The 22851-nt window shown below is 42.1% G+C and overlaps 1 protein-coding gene across 4 annotated transcripts; it reads left to right on the forward strand.

The window, feature by feature from the left end:
* The first annotated feature begins 451 nt into the window (after positions 1-451).
* Positions 452-19493, forward strand: LOC131101344 (chondroitin sulfate proteoglycan 5-like). 4 transcript variants are annotated; one of them, XM_058046344.1, is made up of 8 exons: positions 452-494; positions 2473-2811; positions 6488-7235; positions 10283-10471; positions 11405-11483; positions 11810-11872; positions 16080-16238; positions 18594-19493. In XM_058046344.1, exons 2-8 carry the CDS (start codon positions 2727-2729, stop codon positions 19107-19109), a joined length of 1839 nt encoding a protein of 612 aa, XP_057902327.1. In that variant the 5' UTR covers positions 452-494; positions 2473-2726; the 3' UTR covers positions 19110-19493. The 4 variants fall into 4 exon arrangements, with proteins under 4 accessions (XP_057902327.1, XP_057902326.1, XP_057902328.1 ...); XM_058046343.1 differs by lacking the exon at positions 11810-11872 and having other exon boundaries at positions 455-494; positions 11405-11567; positions 18594-19491; XM_058046345.1 differs by lacking the exon at positions 11810-11872 and having other exon boundaries at positions 456-494; positions 18594-19491.
* The last annotated feature ends 3358 nt before the right edge of the window (positions 19494-22851 follow it).

The following is a 22851-nucleotide window of genomic DNA, read 5'->3' on the forward strand; positions in this document are numbered from 1 at the left end:
TATTATGCTTGACAATACTTAAATTAGGTGAAAAAATATAACATTTGTTTAAATATGCATTTTCTTACCAATAATAGGTCATATTCAACCACAAGACAGCATCATATATTAATAAATATATTTTTTATATACACTCATGCCCATGATAAGTGTATTTAAACCTGTGACTGTAACATTAGTATTATTTTTTTTACATATTGGAGTATTGTTTAAATATGCATTTTCTTACCAATAATAGGTCATATTCAACCACAAGACAGCATGATATATTAATAAATCTATTTTTTATATACACTCATGCCCATGATGAGTGTATTTAAACCTGTGACTGTAACATTATCTTTTTTTTTTACATATTTGAGTATTAAAAATGTCTCCACAGGCGGACACACATAGAGAGAAGACACTGGGGTAGATCTGGACATCCTGTCCACCACTCACTGTTCAACGCAGGCACAGGATGGAGTGACCAACATAGCCTGGCATCACATCAGGTACATTATGGTTCCATTCTTAGTAGCCTCCATCTGTTCAACCTGCATGACAAAACAGTCCTTCCAGTTAGGCCATGAATAGCGTATAAAAATAATGAGTGGAAAACCGAGTTGAAATATTGTAGTAATATGTGTTTATCACAGATAGGTCTGTGTGTGTGTGTGTAGAAATGTGTATGTGTTATATGTGCATGTGTGTGTTGCAGAAGCAATTTCGTTCTGCTCTGTTTGGCAGCAAATCAGTGAACATTTCTCGCTTTTACAGTTCCCACCGCTCTGCAGCTCTCTGCCACTGCTTGTCCCTATCTGAATCCCATCTCGGTCGCTCTCATGTCGCCATGTTCTTGTCATAGAAAACACCATTGAGTCCAAATTTGAGCTTAGCCTTGAGTTTCCATGTAAGTGTGTTTGGTTGGGGATTGATGGGGAAAAGTAGGGCACTCCGCATTGGAGGGCTTTGGGATCAATAGGCTCTCGATTAAAGATTGGATTTCAATTTGTTGGTTTTGAAGAGGGAACACATGCTGATAATCTCATATGGTAATGGTAATGGTTTTATTTCACTTGAACATGCATCAGATTACAATTGAATGCATCACATAATCAGTTCACAGTTCCACATGTCCAAAAGGAGTAGGAAGAAACAAAGCTTATTAAATCCTACCCCTCCATCTGGTACTTTTACAATCACTAACTGTTACATTTGTTCACTTCCTGCTTTCCTAATATAGTTTAAGTTGTTTTTTTTATTTTATTTTATTTTTTGTCACATACCGAAATACGAGGTGATATGACCATCCAATGACATAATGTGTACCATAGTAAGTGTCAATATAGTGATATATATAGCACATCATGACTGGTTCAAGACTCTTCATCCTTGTATTTAGCAAACATCAACTGCTTGTATTGTTTCTTGAATTGGCTCATCGTTGTGCATTGTTTGAGGTCCTTACTCAATCCATTCCATAGTTTGATTCCACATACTGAAATGCTATGGCTTTTTAACGTAGTCCTATATAATAATATAAGTGTTTCAAATGTAGTTCTTCCCTGAGATCATATTTTGACATTTTTAGGTAATTGGTTATTTTTAGCCTTATGCATTATTTTAGCTGTTTGAAGATTAACTATATCAGCAAGTTTAATATACATACATACATAACCGCAAAAGATGAATAGTAAGAAATAAAGACAATATTCTGTATGTAGGCAATAGAATGATGAAAATAAACGACGACACACAGGGAGAACATGCAAATCTGCTGACTACATGCTAGCCAACACGCCACCCGCTAGACCACCATGCCGACTGTTTGAAACGCAACATGAGCTGCAGAGGTATGGTGTGCTGTTCTCCAGCAGCTATCTGCAGCTGTGTGTCGGAAGGACGTAATGTTAAAAAGCGACCTATTACGCTCATTTTTCGATTCTTTGTATTGAGTTGTGGACTATACAAAGCAGCTACACACAATAACTTATGTGTAGCTTTCCAGATCTTCCAGAATCTGCACCTCTCCCTGCAGTATTTCCTTCCTTCTGCTGAGGAGGTCCGGACTGAAACTACTGAAAACTGGCTCCACGAACCACATTTGGGTCACACGCCACCAATTGAGAATCCTATTTTATAGTTCCCTGTGATTGGTAGGCCACTGGAGGTCAGCAGATTGATCCAAATATGTATACCAAGGGGAGTATCAATATCGGGTCAGCGCTAGCGTGATGAGATTGATATTTTCAACTCTATCCAGTAGTCCCCATTGGGTCATTCAAAAAGCAGATGCTATTGTCTTGTATTGTGCAAGTAAGAGGATTATCGCGCGCGCACGCGCACGCACACGCACACATCTTATTGATTGTTAGTGGCCGACAGACGCAGTTCTCACCAGTGCGTGACGGGCACGCACACACGCACACGCACCGGTGGTTCTGTGCGCACTACACCGGCCGGCTCATTAAAGTGTCGTCTGTTCTGCAGAGACTCCATCCACCCACCGGCGGCGCGCATTACTACTACAGTACTACACACCACAAGACGCGCTACTGGCTGGCTGTGACTGTGAGTGCGCGCCAACGTCGTGGAGTATCGCGGACCCCCGCCACTCGGCACACAATGGACCAGAGCTGCTGAATGACGCCAGAGGATTGTGGTCCACTCTGTGAAGAAAAGGATCTAAATCAAAGCCGAGCAGAGGAAGAAGAAGAAGACCGTGCGTGTCGTCTGTGGCCGGCATGGCGTGCTCCGGTAATAGCCGCTTGTGGACTTGGCAGGTGCTCTTCACCGTCTCCATGGTTCTAATTCCCATGTCCACTCACGGTAAGACCCACGACATGCATGCACTGTACCGAGTCACACCCTGTGCTGTATATGCGTGGTGAATATGCATTGCGTCTTCAGCATGCCTTTGACAGGCATTGTCAGTGTAGAACAAGGGGGTGTCCAAACTTTTCCCACCATGCAGAAAATTGGAAGGATATGTAATTTGACACATTATGTGCATTAAAGATGCTAAAAACTATGAAATATAGGGCATTCTATTGAATATTTCTGTTAAAGGCGACAAAGCAAATTACTGTATAATCACATTAATAATAAATTCAGTTTCTTGTCAAATATTCCAACAAAAAATGCAGTTTTCATTTTATTCTATGTAGTTCTTGGCTTTATTGCATACATTTTTGCATATGCATAACAGCCATTATGATATGGGGCGACCCGATGAAGCTAAATCTGAATGACAAAATGATGAAGTGATGTTAGACATCCAACAGCAATCAAGTGTTGCAGCTACACCCTACACAGACAAAAGGCGGGATTACACCCGCCAAGCTAATAGGTACAATCGGATTCCTGCAGACCATCATGGAGGCAACTTCTCATTTGCATCTCTTGAGACATCTGCTTATAGTAGTAGTGGCGATGAAGGTGTTAATAATGGGAGGGGTGGGTGGGGTGAATGAGCGTTGCAGCCGCTGCCCAGCAACAGGCTGCTCGTGCACGTTGAGGGTCGCAGGGGTTCACGGGCACGCGCTGCGATTTTTGCACCCCTCCATCCTTTTTCACACCCCCATGTGTAGTGTTAACCCTGCAGCATATTGACCGATGAACACATATGTGTGGCTGCAGAATCAAAATAATGCCAACGCTTGGCATGTCATGTTTAATGGTTACGTCTATGGCGGCGATCCAGACTGCCATGTTGTGCGTGAAAGCGTACGGCGAGGTCCATCTCCATTTGTATCTCCACAAAGCAATGCAAAAATGTCACAAAAGATCATCAGCATCTTTTTTTCCCCCTCGCTTGCATGCACGCACATATAGCAGAAACGGGTAAAACTGGCTTTTTTTTTTAACACTGGCTTTTTCTATGCTTCATTTCCAATCTTATATCAAAGCTGGATAAAAACGGAAACGGCAAATGTACAGGAATAGCAACATAGTTGCTTTGATTCTTCGCTCCTGGTCATGTCAGGGCTCAATTATAAGCTCCCAATAGACCACTTCAATTTGCCACGCCCACTAGGCTTTAGAAATGACAATCTATGTCCCGGATTTATTCCATTATTGTATTTGAATAGACTTTAACTGTGAAATGACTTTACAACTGACACCAAAACAGTTCTTATGACCCATATTCCCAGGTTCCATTTATAGGGACTTCATTAAAAATTATTCATTCATTTTTTACCCCTTATCCTCACAAGGGTCGCCGGGGGTGCTGGAGCCTATCCCAGCTGTCTTCGGGCGAGCGGCACAGTACACCTTAGACTGGTCGCCAGCCAATCACAGGGCACATATAGACAAACAACCATTCACACTCACATTCATACCTATGGACAATTTGGAGTCGCCAATTAACCTAGCATGTTTTTGGAATGTGGGAGGAAACCGGAGTACCCGGAGAAAACCCACGCATGCACGGGGAGAACATGCAAACTCCACACAGGAAATGGGATTGAACTCGGGTCTCCTAGCTGTGTGGCCTGCGTGCTAACCACTCGACTACCATGCAAAAACTAATAACCTGTTATTTAGGTAGAAAATACACTAAACATGTGTAACACAACTACACTAACTACTGTGGTTGTGGCTGACTCCACAGTGCCCCTGCTGGTTACAGACATGTATTGCACTCCATTTTGCTTCAATGTACATTAAATCAAGGCAATTTGTCAAAAATAGTTACTATTATTAAGAATATTCCAGTTTTGGTGTTCAGACTGTGATAAGAGGAAGCGATCATCAACAACAACAATAAAAAAAGCACATAGCAGGATAGGATAGCGTCCTGCTGGCTAAGCGATGGCTTAGTGGAGTGTGTATAAGGACAGCCACCTCCAGTCACACTTGTTACCATGGTGACAAACGAAGGTGAGCACCGAGTGGCAGTTAAAGGCACAAATCACACCATTTGAAAAGGGAGAAATCCATTCCAAGCAGGGTGTTGGGTTTGGGGGGAGGGTGTGGTGGGGTGTGTGTGTGGGGGGGGGGGGGTTGTATTCAATTTGCTCCTCTTGCCGGTGTAATCTCTCCGTGTTTGATTTCGCTGTGGTAAATGGCTAAGGCTGCCAGCTGCTAACAGGATGCCACATTTGAGTCTCGACAAGGGACAAGATTGGCAGATTCCATCTTCAAAAGAAATAGTTGAAGTCAGGCGTAATCAAGTTTTGGTGGAACATGTCTTTCAAAGACCTTCACCCCCCCACCTTTACAGAGCTGGAGTTGGCAGACATCACATTAGTGAGAGGTTGGCGCTGACTGATTAAAAAACAAGAGCAGCAGCAGCGGCGGCAAACACTGGATTCTCTGTTTTCCACCACAGCACCCTCGCTTCTCTCCTCCTTTCAACCTGCCATCTCTTTGCATCTCACCATGGCAACTGCACCATGTGTGTGTGTTTGAGATGAATCTCACGGTTCCTCGGCCACCGCTAAGGTTCCGTGACTGCAGGCACGTTCGGATGGTTTAAAAATCGCAATGGACAAAGGAGATGAGACATCTAGCCAGAGCGCTCAATTGAGTTTGAAAGTACAGTAAACCTCGGATATATCGGATTCGGATATATCGGAAATTCACTCACAACGGACAGATAAAAAAGAACCAATTTTTCTGTAATGCATTTCCAATAAAAATTCATTGCATATATCGAATTTTTTATAATGGATTTCGCCTATTTCGGACAAAATCTCCAGTCCCGTTCCAATGCATTTCCATTAAATTTCCCTCGCATATATCGGATGGCCGCATCGTGGCGCTCCGATTCGCCGAATCGTGACAGGCCGCTATACGACGTCATTTGCAGCGTTTGCAGCGTTGCCTGCGCGTCCAAGTACATTGGAAACATAGTCAAGGAAGTGCCTTTTTATAACGGATAAAATCCGATTCACGCATATACCGGATATAAATCCGATATATGCGTAAAACGGACATTTTCCGGTATACGCATATAACGGATTTCGCTTATATCGGACAAAACCAGTGGGAACAATTGAATCCGATATATCCGATGTTTACTGTATTCATGAAGGAGATTATGTACAAGTACCTCCTCGGATGTCAATCAACTCTCGGAATAACCAAACTAAACACCAGTTCCTGACTCGAATTGCTAATTGAATTCATAAATATCCCAGGACGGCGTATTTATTTCATTTATTTTTACCAAGTTTACCCGAGCATACAGCCTCTAACCTCTAGCCTCCTAATCCTAATCTAATCTAATCCTCAAGCAGTCTTGGTCACCAGAGCACTTTGAGAACGCCTAATCCCACATGGTCACACTTTGATTGCACTGCACTCTTTCAACTCTTGTTCAAATGCCTTTTAAAAGCAAATCACTCAAACCTTTGACCTTATAAACCGCAGGGATTTGTTTGTTGAGTCAACGTTTTCACAAATCTGCTTCATCATGACTGTGGAACATGTGTGTCACATGTTTTAACAGATAAATATATCAATTTGTTGTCTAATTTGCTTTGGTTTTGATTGACAGGGAGGCATTCAATGAGCAGGCGTCACCACCATCGTAACCAGTCATTCGTCAACCAAGAGGCCTTGAATACAAGGATGGTTCTAAGCGACGACTCAGCAGAAAGGGAGCACCTGATAGAAGCAGGGATCCCCCGTTTGGTCAAACACCATCATTCCCATAAACACGCCCGTGTACGCCCAGTAGAGGAGGAGCCTCCTGTTGGGGAGGAGCTCACCGGCGGCGGAGGAGGTGGACCAGATCAAGGCGGGAACCCCTTATCTGACGACATCATCACCGTGGAGTTCCACAGCCCAGCACCGGAAGTCGTACATTCCGATGTTGAATCTCACGTCGCCAAGCTTCCGAAACCCCAGAAACAAAAAGGCAGCGGCCCCACAGCTTGGACACTCTCAGACTTTTATGACTACCTATCACCAGATGATGACCTCTCTGCATCAGACCCCACCCCAGAACCTGAACCCACCCTTTCACCACCGGTCTACATGGAGGATGAGAATCCACTCTTGGCTGGTTCTCCCGCTCGTCCCATTAATGTGAAACCCGCAGTGGTTAAGAAGCCCGTCTCACCTGAAATGTCCCAACCGGGACCAGATTTGAGTCTGGGTGGCGCCTTAGGGGGTGACGGATGCAGGCTGGGCTTTGTGCGGTCTGGACCCGGGATGTGTGTATCTCAGTGTGATGCTGAACCCAATTTCTGCTTCAATGAAGGAGTGTGTACTGTGGTGGCGGGAGTGGGAGCCTTTTGCAGGTAAGAAATACACACTTGTTTATACATTTGTTCCTAATAGAAAGTGGAAGTAAATCATGTATTTGGTCAGGGTGTAAGAAAATATCGTTTCGGCGATATATCGCGATATTTCGTTCCACGATACTGTATTGATATTAAAAAGTATGATATGGATATTTTTAGACATTTATCATAGACTCTATATCAGGGGTCTCAAACTCAATTTACTTGGGGGCCACTGGAGCTAGGGTCTGGGTGAGACTGGGCCGCATCAGGTTTTCCAAAAAAAACCAAAACGCATTTATTAAAAAACAGAAAAATATACAAACTTTTTCAGTGCTTTGGTTCCGATTTTCTACAATAAAAGCTCTGATAAAACATTCCACTGTTCTCAAATATCTTAATTTTTATTTTTCTGCACAAAATAAGATGAAAAATAAACAAATCAAGAATAAAGAATCAATCAATCAGTAATAAATAAATATAATAATAATAATAATAAAACGGCAAATAATAAAAACTTAAGAAACCACATATAGTTGGTGGGTAGACAAATTATTTTTTTCAGATTAAAATGAACAAAGCATTATTAGAGCCCTGTAGACATGACAAAACACGACTATAGTCACATTTATACTCTTTATTTACAACATATTGCGCAACTGCACGGTCTTGAGACACATGCTAACTCGCAAACTCGAGAGCTAGCGACCTAAACGGTAGCCTCCAAGTTATTTCCTTTAAACTTAAAAAAGCCAAATATTTACCACTTCCACACGGATAGGGAGGATAACTATTAACAGTTATTAACCTTTAACATGAACATTAATCAAACGTAATAATTTTTTCTGGGTACATGATACCATACAGCATCTATATCAAACTTGCGCGGACCGCACTAACATTAAACTTTCATATCAAGGCGGGGGGCCTCAAACTAGTGTCATGCGGGCCACATTTGGCCCGCGGGCCGCGTGTTTGAGAACCCTGCTTTATATTGTATTTATTCAAGTGCAGACACGGCAAAGGTTCATTTCTAATTTTAATTTAAACCTACGATCGTTAGGTGGTACCACTTATGTAGTCAATTAGGCAAGGACGTTGAACGAGATTCACGAGTGAAACATCCTCACACATAAACACAGATCAACAAGGCAGAATGCCAGCACATAACAGCGGCCCCCCTGCGGCGTACGAGGCTGAAGTGTGAACACATTTTGGATTTCTACACAAAGTAGGGTGTGCAGAAATTGACAAAATTTGCCATGCCGTTTGGAAAATGTGTCATGCCCGAATAAAGTATTCGGGAAACACGACAAATCTGCGAGTCCACTTAGCGAGACACCATGAGGACCTGCCGCTAGCAAGCAATGCAAAAGTAGTACTGTGATATTGCAGGTATTTTGTTTTTCAAATTGATATCACTATTTTGTTAAATAACGGTTATTTCAAGCATCATAAAAGGACTTTTTACTGATGTTAGTAACTTTGTTCCACAAAAATACTTTTCTGATGGTGGATAAGTCAGGTACTGTATACTCTGCATTTTTTCACAGCTAATAGAATGTGAGCAGGATCTTGAGACATAATTTAATTTATTTGTTTTTTTATGGTTTTTTTTTGTAAATTTAAAGCTTTATTTATCCAAATGCTACACTTTAAGTTTTTACAGAAGAAAGTTTGTGATACAGCGTAACATACTGTTCTAATCTAATAAAAATGTGTTTAAGTAAGTGCATATTGCAAAATATTGGTGTAATTCAGTTTTTCCAGGAAATAATCTTTAACTACAAAAAAAAAAACAAAAAAAATATCGTCTTGTTAACAGTATCGTGATATATTGTATCGTGAGCCTAGTATCATGATACATATCGTATCGCCAGATTCTTGCCAATACACACCCCTAATATTTTGGTAACTTCACAGAATCACAGAATGATAACCGCCTCAATCACACCCACAAGATAACAGGGATGTGTCTCCTCCAGACATCTGTGATGTCATCACGGAGGAGTAACAACCTCTACAGCTGTGATGACTTCCACACCCAAGATGATTAAGGCACTTTTGGGTTCTAAAAATATAGCGGAGGGGCCATCTATAGATCAAAATGACATACTTGCTCACGGTGCAACACATCACATAAATCATATATGAATGCGTTGACGTGTTGTGTTGTTCGGACACTACATACAAACAATGTAATCATAAGTAAGTACATGTAAATATAGGGAAAAAGCATTAAATATGACTATAAATGATGTAAACAAATTAAGTGTGTGATACAGTGTGGCATTTGGTAAAATTGGGGTATTGGCGGGTGCCAGACAGTGATGGCGGGGGGGCTTATAGTGTACTTATTCCCAATTTTCATTTCTAGTCCGTAGACTGATGCAAGGGGAGGGGGGGGGTGTGGGGGTGTCCAATATGTTCACCCACCAAAACAAAAGAAAAGATTGAGGACACCTCAGAACGCACACTGCAAATATAAACACACTCACACTGACAGAAGGCCCGGCTTAATGTGTCATGACGATCACAGCAGGATCACCATAAGGATCAGCATGGGTTTTTTTTTTTTTTGGAGTAGACCCACTCATCCACCGCACAGTCAGCATAAAATGAGACGAGGTGACGATATGGCGTGATCACAAATAATGCAATGTCATATATGTACATACATATGGTATATATGTGTGGATTGCACCATGTGTGGGGGGGGGGGTATGTTTCTGCTGAGTAACGCACACACAGACATACGTAGGTTGATGAAAGGCATGGAATCTGTCACACGCGTACACTGATCCTTTGAGCTCATTAAGGGCTAGGCTGCGGGGAGAATCCCGGCTTGGGCAGACAGACCTCAGGTCAGTATCAGCCTCTCATGCTAAAAAAAAATGTATGTACACAAACCGCTGTATGAGTTACTGGTGCCAGCATTCTATATACATAGCACAAGTTAAGCTTGTTTGAGTGACAGGGAGTCATATCTAAGTGTTGCACAACTCTAACCTATTAGACTGCCAAATGCCAACCTAAATTGTGTTTTTTTTTTCACGTGCATTCAGGTGTAATGTGCAGGACTATATCTGGAACAAAGGAACGCGCTGTGACTGGGCCGTTACAGAGTTCCAGGTCATGAGTGCGGTGGTGGGCGTGGCCTCTGTGGCGCTCCTCCTCCTTTTTATGATCATCGTATTCTTTGCCAAGAGGCTGCACCATCTCAAGAACGAAAACAAGCGGCTCCGCAAACGCAGGTGTGTGTTTGTTGTGAACGACACCCAGTTCAATTCCACCCTCGGCCATCTCTGTGTGGAGTTTGCATGTTCTCCCCGTGCATGCGTGGGTTTTTTTCCGGGTACTCCAGTTTCCTCCCACATTCCAAAAACATGCTAGGTTAATTGGCGACTCCAAATTGTCCATAGGTATGAATGTGAGTGTGAATGGTTGTTTGTCTATATGTGCCCTGTGATTGGCTGGCGACCAGTCCAGGGTGTACCCCGCCTCTCGCCCGAAGACAGCTGGGATAGGCTCCAGCACCCCCGCAACCCTTGTGAGGATAAGTGGCAGAAAATGAATGAATGAATGAATAGTATCAGAGTATTAAACAGAACTGAGGGCTACACGGTGGTCGAGTGGTTAGCGTGCAGGCCTCACAGCTAGGAGACCTAAGTTCAATTCCACCCTCGGCCATCTCTGTGTGGAGTTTGCATGTTCTCTCCGTGGGTTTTCTCCGGGTACTCCGGTTTCCTCCCACATTCCAAAAACATGCTAGGTTAATTGGCGACTCCAAATTGTCCATAGGTATGAATGTGAGTGTGAATGGTTGTTTGTCTATATGTGCCCTGTGATTGGCTGGCTACCAGTCCAGGGTGTACCCCGCCTCTCGCCCGAAGACAGCTGGGATAAGCGGTAGAAAATGAATGAATGAACAAAAATAACCGAACTGAGAATTATTATTAGGCATGTCCGATATAGTATATTGGTTCCACATATCGGAAATTTGAGGTCAAAAAAGCCAATATCGGACATCCCTAATTATTAATGGATCCAATGAAATATTCATACATGTGATCCATATAATATGTTTTCCACTCTCATATAATATAGTAACCATAATGCTCCACAATAACAAACCTACAGAGCAAAGTAACAACATTCTACTTTCTATATCTCCTCTCTCGTTCCAGTAAATACCGTCCACAGAGCAGCGAGCCTCAGACGGACGGCCTCTCCGTATCAACCACCGCCGACGGCTCGCAGCCAAACGTAAGGAAACTGTGCGACTCACCTCCGCCCGCCCCCCAAGCTCACACTCACAACCTGGCGTACTATGACAACATTATCTGTCAGGTATGCCCCACCTCTCCTGGTGTACCACGCTCCACTCTCTCTCCTCTCATTAGTCACCGTCTGTCCTCCACTCTTACTGCTCTGTCGTTTATCTCTTGTCTCTTCGCCTCATTTGTTCATTTCGTTTTACCCGATGATGTCCTTGCTTTCCGCGCCTTCGCTTCCAAAGCTTTTGAGTTTTGTCGATATATGCAGTATATGTGTGTGTCTTTATTGCTTTTTGCACTCACTGATCCCCTCAGAGACCATCATCTACCACCTTTACCTGGGAATTTAAACCCAGAAACTCTTATAACCACTTCCAGGTAAGCGTCCACATGGTTGCAGCACCCCCCCTACACACCCCTTCCTCTCCTATGCTGGCTTTGCTTTGACCCGTTCAACTTAATTACTAACAGTAAACCTCAAAACAATCCCCTGCATTTGATTCTACTGCTTCCATATTTTTACCATAGAGGTAGAATGATTAATCACCTGCTGCAAGGCTCTCTGCAACCAATTGCTCAGCGAGGTCCCTCACCGTACCTTTTTACGCCTTTTTTTTTTTGCTGCTTTCCAGCTACAATTCCCTGCACATGGCTTGTTGCGCATGCATTGCTTCGCCCAGCTGCATAATGTAGAGGAATATTTATGCTGTGATTCGATTGGTAAACTAGAAATGCATGGTCGTGGATCACCACAAAGTACCCGACTGGACAGCTTGATTATGGTGTGTATGCTGGGGGAAGTGGTCATTATCGTGGTAGGGGTGTCACCAGAGATGAGATTTTAACATGACTCTTAAGAAAATAATTGTAAATATAACAATATATTGCAATTTACTAATTTAATATGGGCTGCACAGCGGAAGAGTGGTTAGCGTGCAGGCCACACAGCGAGGAGACCCAAGTTCAATTCCACCCTCGGCCATCTCTGTGTGGAGTTTGCATGTTCTCCCCGTGCATGCGTGGGTTTTCTCCGGGTACTCCGGTTTCCTCCCACATTCCAAAAACATGCTAGGTTAATTGGCGACTCCAAATTGTCCATAGGTATGAATGTGAGTGGGAATGGTTATTAGCTGGGATAGGCTCCAGCACCCACGTGACCCTCATGAGGATAAGCAGTAGAAAATGAATGAATAATTAATTAATAATGTAATATAATAATAATTTAATAATGATTTACACCACAAATATTATTCCTACATTTATTTTATGTACATATTTAGACCTATTGACTATGAAAACTTACCATGGAACACTTAAAGAATGCTAACAATGCTAACATTAGCATGCTAACACCTAGCATAATAGCGCGTAGTTTCCTATTCATGAAAATCGCAAAGAATGCTGATGTGCTCAAATTAGCATGCCAACATTAGCATGTTCACACCTAGCATAATAGTATCTACCTATGAAAGTTGCTAAAAAGGCTACAATGCTAATGTTAGCATGATACCCATGAAAATTACAAAAAAATGCTCATGTATGCTAAAGAATACTAACATTAGCATGCTAGCAATGCTAATACCTACCATGATAGCACAATGCACTGGGAAGGAATGTAAGTGTAATATAATAACATATTGAAATATAATTTAATATAGGCTGCACAGCATCCGAGTGGTTAGCGCGCAGGCCACACAGCTAGGAGACCAGAGTTTGATTCCAGAGTTTGCATGTTCTCCCCGTGCATGCGTGGGTTTTCTCCGGGTACTCCGGTTTCCTCCCACATTCCAAAAACATGCTAGGTTAATTGGCGACTCCAAATTGTCCATAGGTATGAATGTGAGTGTGAATGGTTGTTTGTCTATATGTGCCCTGTGATTGGCTGGCGACCAGTCCAGGGTGTACCCCGCCTCTCGCCCGAAGACAGCTGGGATAGGCTGGGATAAGCGGTAGAAAATGAATGAATGAATGAATGATTTAATATGGACTATGTTACACTCTACTGCATGCTGTGTGTACGCTACCGGCCCCGCCTCCACCCACCGAGACAAAGAGTGACTGACAAAAGGGCTCACTCTGTTCATACAATTGCTCTCTTCCCGCCTCTTCCTTCCTTCCCAAATGTAGTCATAAATATAAAATATCATGCATCGTTAGTACATTTCTCCGTTAATAGGTTTGTCTTAGTATAATTGCTCACTTGTAAATACTCCTTAGTGGTCATATACTTCCCGTATTTTGTGCCTAATGATGCAAATGAGATGACAATGATAGCAGCCCACGTCGGTCATTATGCTTCAAACGTGTGGATGTGACAGTGAGAGGGGACATTTGTGTCCAACCAGTCGATGGTGGCCCACTTCACGCCTGCTGTGACTGTGACCTTCAGCTGTCTGTGACACGGCGATCAATGCCTGGCCCGAACAAGCTGACACGCGACACAAGTGGACAGGTTACATTTAGGAAGACTCTTATAATGACGCCGTGGCTCATAGCGTGGATTCTAAGTGCAATACGCCGCCCCCCCCCACACACACACAGTTTGGCCGGGATAACTGATGTGAAGCGATTGTGCTTTGTTGGCATTTCAGTGCAGTTCCACAGATGAGTTCTGGGGGTGTTCGAAATGTCAGGTGCAGAGGCTAAAAAGCCCCCGCAGGCATATGGACTGCTCTGCAGTATATGTCGAAATGTCACGGGTCGGATTTGATTCCGGAAAGGACTCAAGCGTAATTAGATGGTCTGACAATTTACACATTCACGGTTGTGCAAATTGTCAGATTTTTTGGTCAAAGATCTAATTTAATTTGGGTGTTTTTCCTCTGAAAATAGGCTATTTGTTCATGTCACTCACCCTATTTCTGTCATAATTCATATTAGAGTTTTTTTTTTTTCAGTTAAATATGTTAGGACTGGATGCTGACTCAGTCGGCATCCAGAGAAGCAATAAATCTCAGCTTATTATTATTGTTCAGGCCCGAGCACAGCGCTTCATGGGCCCTCTTGGAATTCACTTATTATGACTAGGACTTGACCACCTATTGGCGCGGTGATGATTTTATTATTTATGTAATAAATAACATGCTCAGTAGCGCACCACACAGGGTTAGCGGATATTAGCATCTTGACACCAAATCCCGTACACGTCAACACACCTCTCTGTATAGATATATTAGGCTTCCATACTATGATGTTATCAAGGCCAGCTCTTGTATTGGATCTCATTAGATTGTGTACATGTAATTATAGTGTTTAGCATGTTTTAGCATTTGTGGGGTACATACTGAACAGTTGTGTGAAAAGGGTTTGCCCCCTTAATTATATTTTTGTCTTGCTTAAATGTTTCAGATCAATAAGTTTATAATAATTATTAAGGGAGAAAAACTAATCCAAACCTACATGGCTCTGTGTAAAAACATGGTGTGTTCATGGTTCCATTTATCACGGAAAGTCCAGACCATTACACTACCTCCACTATATTTTACTGTTGGTGTGATTTCCTGAAACGTTTTTCATGAACACTGACATTAACTGAGGCAATTGAGGTCTGCGGTTCTTTAGATGTTGTTGTGGGGTCTTTTGTGACCTTTTGGATGAGTCGCTGCTGCCCTCTTGTGGCAAGTTTTTGACCATTTGTGGATAATGGCTCTCATTGTGGTTGGCTGGAGTCCCAAAGTTTTAGAAAATGGCTTTATAATGTTTTATATACTAATAGATTTCAATTAATCTCACCTTTTTCCACACAGGACAATGTAGGTTTGGATTTTTCGTCACAGCTAGGAGACCAGGGTTCAATTCCACTCTCGGCCATCTCTGTGTGGAGTTTGCATGTTCTCCCCGTGCATGTGTGGGTTTTCTCCGGGTACTCCGGTTTCCTCCCACATTCCAAAAACATGCTAGGTTAATTGGCGACTCCAAATTGTCCATAGGTATGAATGCGAGTGTGAATGGTTGTTTGTCTATATGTGCCTTGTGATTGGCTGGCAACCAGTCCAGGGTGTACCCCGCCTCTCGTCCGAAGACAGCTGGGATAGGCTCCAGCACCCCCGCGACCCTCGTTAGGATAAGTGGTAGAAAATGAATGAATGAATGAAATTGTCCATAGGTATGAATATGAGTGTGAATGGTTGTTTGTCTATATGTGCCCTGTGATTGGCTGGCAACCAGTCCAGGGTGTACCTCATCTGAAGACAGCTGGGATAGGCTCCAGCACCCCCGCGACCCTCGTTAGGATAAGCGGTAGAAAATGAATGAATGAATGAAATTGTCCATAGGTATGAATGTGAGTGTGAATGGTTGTTTGTCTATATGTGCCCTGTGATTGGCTGGCAACCAGTCCAGGGTGTACCTCATCTGAAGACAGCTGGGATAGGCTGCAGCACCCCCCACGACTCTTGTGAGGATAAGCGGTAGAAAATGAATGAATGAATATTTCAATATGTCTGATGATGTGAAACATTTAAGTGCGCAAAAAAAAAAAAGAAATCAGAAAGGAGGCAAACACTTTTCCCACGTCTTCCTTTCTATTTTGAGTTCTGTGTCCAAGTGTACAACATTTCTCAAAACACAGTCACCTTCCCGACAGGATGACCCCCAGAAGCAGGAGGACCCGGCAAAGTCGCCTCCTCCCAAAGAAGAGGGCGCCATGAACATCCTCAACTCTCATTCGCCCAAACACGAGAACAACCGTCCCACTTCTGTGGTCCATGACCACGCCCCCAACAACACAGACGACAACACCGAGGTAAACATGCTCCACAACAACTTGGTATAATATCCGAAAAAAAAAAAACATGGGCTGGCCCGGAGCACCCAAGAAGAGCACACACAGCAGTAAAGCACACGGTGTGTTTCTATCGCACTGCGGTCCCAGTAAGGTCCCAGTAAGCACACATCGAATTGAAGGGTCCCAGTAACATGTTTACAATGATTGCATAGTGGCGCCGCCTGCTTTCTTTCCTCCATCAACTAATGACTTGACTTTTCCTTGCTTTGACGCTCTACCTTGGTCTTTCACGGCCAATGAACGCTCCCATTTGTCTCCCATTCTGTCTTACCCCCCCCCTTCCTAGATCCCGTTACCCTGCCCCGCCTTACTGTCCCTTTCGCTCTCTCTCTGCTCGCATGCATCGGTGTTATCAAAGTGTCTGAAAATATTTGCAAAAGATAACGAAACATGTGCAAATGAAGTGGACGTGTACGTACAACTTTTCATGTTCGGCGTTGCTAAAAAAAAAAATAAGTGTCAATAGATTACATAATGTATTTGCTTGGGTATTGGAATCGATATATTAAAACACGCTGTGTCTTGGTTTTCAATGTGATTTATAATACTTTTATGTACTTGAGCTTCTTTTCTACTTTTCTGGCTATAAATGGAGGATTCTAGTGAACACTTGTGGGAATAAACCTTTTTTTTTTCCATTTTCTCCAACTCGTCCCTGTGTTGTTGTTGCTGAGAGCTGGACTTTCCCCTCCGGTGTGTCTCTTTTTGTCTGCATGTCTTCTACTGTTGCTGCTGCTGCTGCTCACGAAGCTAACGGCCGCCCAGCTGCTCCCTCGCTAATAATAACTCAACACTCCACTGACCCCGCTTTTGTGCCACAGTAGTTTGCTCGCACGCATACACACACACACAAACACAAAAGTGTCCATTCAGCACCACGGACAGCCCCTCTAAGCGCTTTAGAACGCCACAAGAGCCTGAAATATACACAGAGTGGGTTCCAATACCTGTGCAATCTAATGAGATCCAATACCAGAAGGGGGAAGCATGTAGGAAAAAAAGGCATAAATTACACATAATGGTAGAAAGTATCCTCAAAATGTGTTTATTATGGAGTTATCATTGGTGTTGACCTGCTTCTCATTATTTATTATAGGAAAAACACTATAATAGGCTGCACGGCGGTCGAGTGGTTAGCGCGCAGACCTCACAGCTAGGAGACCAGGGTTCAATTCCACCCTCGGTCATCTCTGTGTGGAGTTTGCATGTTCTCCCACGTGCATGCATGTTTTTTTTTTCCGGGTACTCCGGTTTCCTCCCACATTCCAAAAACATGCTAGGTTAATTGGCGACTCCAAATTGTCCATAGGTATGAATGTGAGTGTGAATGGTTGTTTGTCTATATGTGCCCTGTGATTGGCTGGCGACCGGTCCAGGGTGTACCCCGCCTCTCACCCGAAGACAGCTGGGATAGGCTCCAGCACTCCCTTGTGGGGATACGCGGTAGAAAATAAATGAATGAATAGTATCAGAGTATTAAACAGAATTGAGGGATGCACGGTTATGCAGTGGTTAGCGTGCAGGCCTCACAGCTAGGAGACCCAAATTCAATTCCACCCTCGGCCATCTCTGTATGGAGTTTGCATGTTCTCTCTGTGGGTTTTCTCCGGGTACTCCGGTTTCCTCCCACATTCCAAAAACATGCTAGGTTAATTGGCGACTCCAAATTGTCCATAGGTATGAATGTGAGTGTGAATGGTTGTTTGTCTATATGTGCCCTGTGATTGGCTGGCGACCGGTTCAGGGTGTACCCCGCCTCTCACCCGAAGACAGCTGGGATAGGCTCCAGCACCCCCTGCGACCCTCGGTAAAAAATGAATGAATGAATGAAAACAAACCTAAACTATAATAGGAAAGCAGGAAGTGAACAAATGTAACAGTTACTGATTGTAAAAGTACCAGATGGAGGGGTAGGATTTAATAAGCTTTGCTTCTTCCTACTCCTTTTTGGACATGCGGAACTGTGAACTGATTATGTGATGCATTCAATTGTAATCTGATGCATGTTCAAATAAAATAAAACCATTACCGTTAAAATATTTCACTACATTAGAGGAGTGATTGGTCACTTTGTTTTCCAATCCACTCTTTTGCATAAACTGTAACAGTAATGTTTACTATTGCAGTAATACAATAGTAATGAGATTTATTGATGTTTCCAAAGTGAGTGTTACTATTGTGCAGGTGTACCTAATGCAATGTTTTTATGGTCTCCTTTAATTTTCATATACACACATACTAGCTTAACCCCCCCACCCCCCCAAAAAAGGTACATATTTGCATCCTTCTCTACTTGCCATATCCCCACACCAGGATGGAGTCACTATTGGTCTGGAGGTGCTCCTCCCCAAAGAAGCAAAGCTCCACCCGGAGAAGAGCTCCCCCCTCCAGTATGACGTCTTCCTCTACAAGGTCGCAAACAATGGAGACTCATCTTCTCCCAACTCTCACTCCTGCACCTCCCATCACGTAACAAAATCACCCAAGAAATCCAAGACATCCAAACTCCCAAAATCACCCAACCAGGATCACTGTCACGGTAGCCGTGAGCCACTCTCCGGGAGGCACTCCTCACCGTTCCTGCAGCCCTCCCCTGCAGGGACACACCCGTCAGTCAGTCGTCACTCAGCACCGGGGTGCTACTCGGCACCCGTGAGGCACGCACCCGCAGGTCGGCCTTCCAGTTCTTATTATTCTGGAATGGAAAAAGAAGAGGGACATATTCGTCCGTCTCCATCCTCTCCTCATCTCACTCAGCCTCCATCATCACCATCCTCCAGAGTCAAGTGCAGCCCGGTCAGCACACGATCCCTTCCACCACTCTCATGACTTTTACACGCTAATGTACATAATGCATCCATCATTTCCCATTAGGACTCTAACCTTCATTAGAAGCGCATAGAATTCTCCTTAAAGGGGCAAGAAAACTGGAACGGTTATATTATGGAATATGGATGCACAATAAGAAGCACAACATCATCCATCATCACATGTCAATAAGGTGCCAATGTTTAACGCTGAAGATTTTGCAGCTCTTATTAAAAGCAATCTTAGGTTCATTTGTAGTTTTTACATATTTTTTTGTAAGCCTATATGACGATTTCATGTTTTATTTTTTTTTGATACATTTGACATGTTTCTTTTCCCAATAAATGAATGATAAAAAACATCAAGCTGAAGAAACTACCACGTTTATTGTTCAATATCGGGTTGGGGAGTACACATAAAATGATGTGAGGTTATTATAATTATATGATAGTCGTATCCTATATTTATTTTCCTAATAAATGGATGATGGTACAACATAAAGTTGACAAAACCACTGCATTTATTGTCCTATAGGTTTGCGTTTCTAGTAGTTATTATAGTATTTAACATTTATAGAAAATGTCAGCATTTTATCTTTGGATTGTGTATTTTTTACTTTATTTTTTATTCCACGTTGTGGCCCACAGTCTGTATTTTATACTGTATGGAGATGAGGAGCTCTGCCACCACCCAGTGGACGGTACGTGTATTGCAGTCATAATAATTTATGAAATAGATGTGTTTTTAGAAGGGCGGCACGGTTAGCACGTAGACCTCACAGCTAGGAGACCAGGGTTCAATTCCACCCTCGGCCATCTCTGTGTGGAGTTTTCATGTTCTCCCCGTGCATGCGTGGGTTTTCTCCGGGTACTCCGGTTTCCTCCCACATTCCAAAAACATGCTAGGTTAATTGGCGACTCCAAATTGTCCATAGGTATGAATGTGAGTGTCAATGGTTGTTTGTCTATATGTGCCCTGTGATTGGCTGGCCACCAGTCCACCCCGCCTCTCGCCCGAAGACAGCTGGGATAGGCTCCAGCACCCCCCGCGACCCTCGTGAGGAAAAGCAGTAGAAAATGAATGAATGAATGTGTTTTTAGAGTCATCAGTCCCGTTGGTGATTTAGAATATCATATGAGGTCAATTTCTATTGAAATGATATTAGAAATTGATAATCGATCAACAATTCATCGTTTTCTGTTTGATTCGAATTAAAACACACCCCACCCGTGGAGACTAACTCCACACTCCAATCACACAACCGAAGCGATAAAATTCTTAGAGCCGCTGTTGTCAAGTGTTGAGTCAATTATTTATACAGCCATGCTTCTGATTAATTAATTAATTCATTCAGGATGTGAACGTGCCATGGCGAGTCGCAGTCACGTGACTTTTTAAAAACACACACTTTCAATGCAGGAGCTGACATAGTGTATTTGCCAGGGCCACCATATTAGCAAACATCCTCCTGTTCTTTGACCTCTCCAAGGAGATTCCCTCGTATTCCCAAATGGGGCGAGTAAAGGTGAACGTATCCTTCCCGCCACTCCCGTCTTTATAAATAGGTCGGCTTCTGTTGATGTGGAGTTTGTGTCACTCTGGGTGGTACTCAACGCGTCCTAAAAGCACTCGGACCCATCCTCTACCTCCTCATCATCCTCCTCCACCACCTTCAAGGCGCTCCATGTGTCTCCTCACTTGACCTCACATGGCAGTTTGCTTTTTTTTTTTTTTTTAATCCTCGACAAGGACATGGATGGAAGATGTGACCCTATGAAACTTTAATGTTGGTCTATTTATAAGCATCGCAGTCTAATTCTGGATCACATTTAACACACTTTTACATTTAAGGTTGGACCCATACAACAGAGTACGGAGGCCGCATAAAAAAAAATATAAACAAATGGAGATTTTGAGAATAAAGTTGTGAATTTACGCCGAAAAATTTTGTGATGTTACAAGAATTAATAATATATATTTACGAGAAAAACGTTGTAAATTTACAAGAAAAAAAGCTGCAATGTTACAACAAAAAAGTTGTAAATTAGCATGTAGAAGTAAATTCGTAAATTTATGAGAAGAAAGTTGTAAATTTACGAGGAAAAAGTTGCTATGTTACCACAAAGTTATAATTTATGAGTAAACATCATAAATTTGAGAATAAAGTTGTAAACTCAAAAAAAGTCATCACGACAGTCGAAATTTATGAAAAAAAAGTCGTACATTGACGAGAATACAGTTGTAAATTTACGAGGAAAAAGTTGCAAATTTACAAGAATAAAGTTGTAATTTATGAAAGATATATATATGTATATAAGAATAAATTAGGAATTGTTTTTACAAGAATAAAGTCATAATCTACAAGAAAAAAGTCACACGTGTGAGAATAAATTTGTAAATCTACACGAAAAAAAACAGCACGGTATTCCGAGAATAAAGTCATGATTCACAAGAAAAAAAATCAGAGTATAATGACAAAAAAGTCGTACATTTACGCCAATAAAGTTGTACGAGAAAAAAGTCATAAATTTACAAGAATAAAGTTGTAATTTACGAAAAAAAAAAATATATATATAAGAATAAATTTTGATTTTTTTTACATGAATAAAGTCATAATTTACAAGAAAAAAGTCACACGTGTGAGAATAAATTTCTAAATCTACAAGAAAAAAACAGCACGATATTCCAAGAATAAAGTCGTAATTCACAAGAAAAAAAATCAGAGTATAACGAGAATAAAGTCGCACATTTACGCCAATAAAGTTGTACAAGAAAAAAAGTCGGAAATTTACAAGAATAAAGTCATCAATATATGAGAATAAAGCTGTACATTTATGAGAAAATATCTTAATATTACAAGAATAAAGTCATAAATTAACAGAAAAAAGTCATAAATGCATGAGAATAAAGTCGTACATTTACGAGAAAAAATATCACAATATCAAAAGAATAAAGTTGTAATTTACAAGAAAAAAGTCATACATTTATGAGTATAAAGTCGTAAATTTACATTAAAAACATGTCTCTAAAGTGGTACTTTACATTAAAAAAATGATGCATTCAAGTGCACTGAGTTTTAGGCTTTCAGATACGAATGCAGTCATGCCGTTTTTTGAAAATTGTCACAAATCACAGTTGAGCTTTTTTTTCAAATATTGATAATATTGATTTTAAAACAAATATGATTTTAATGCTCCGGAGAGTTTGACCTGAATGGTAAAACAACACACTTGCTTTTCCAACGTGATGTTCTCCTCTGAGATGTTACCTTGCCCAACCCTGCAATCCAGTCTGGCCCACTTCTCTCACTTGCAGCGTCAGTGACCACCACTAGGAGGCGGTGTTGTCTCGCAAGAGCCCCTTGACGCGCGGCACTTTTTGAGAGCATGTGGCACTTAGAAACCAAAGCCCTCATCTGAATCCTCATTTAAATTCACTCGTTGTCGACAGCGGAATTTGGCTGCTGATGGCTGCTGGTGCATGTATGAGTGAGTCGTGTGGATCGTTAAGAGACTTTGTTTGCATTCTTCTGTTGACCCAAAAGAAAGCATTTCGATTTCACACACACACACACACACACACACATTGCATGAATGGAGCTCAGTCGAGCATTTAGTCATGTGCATTTAGCACCAAGGACAGCTCTTCTGCTCTTGTAACCGAAAATATTGTATATAAAGTACTTTATATACTGTATGTATATATATATATATATGTATGTATAAATGAAGTTATACATTTACGAGAATAAAGTTGTACATTT

This window comes from Doryrhamphus excisus, chromosome 14 (genome assembly GCF_030265055.1).
Source record: "Doryrhamphus excisus isolate RoL2022-K1 chromosome 14, RoL_Dexc_1.0, whole genome shotgun sequence".
In the NCBI taxonomy this organism is placed as follows: domain Eukaryota; kingdom Metazoa; phylum Chordata; class Actinopteri; order Syngnathiformes; family Syngnathidae; genus Doryrhamphus; species Doryrhamphus excisus.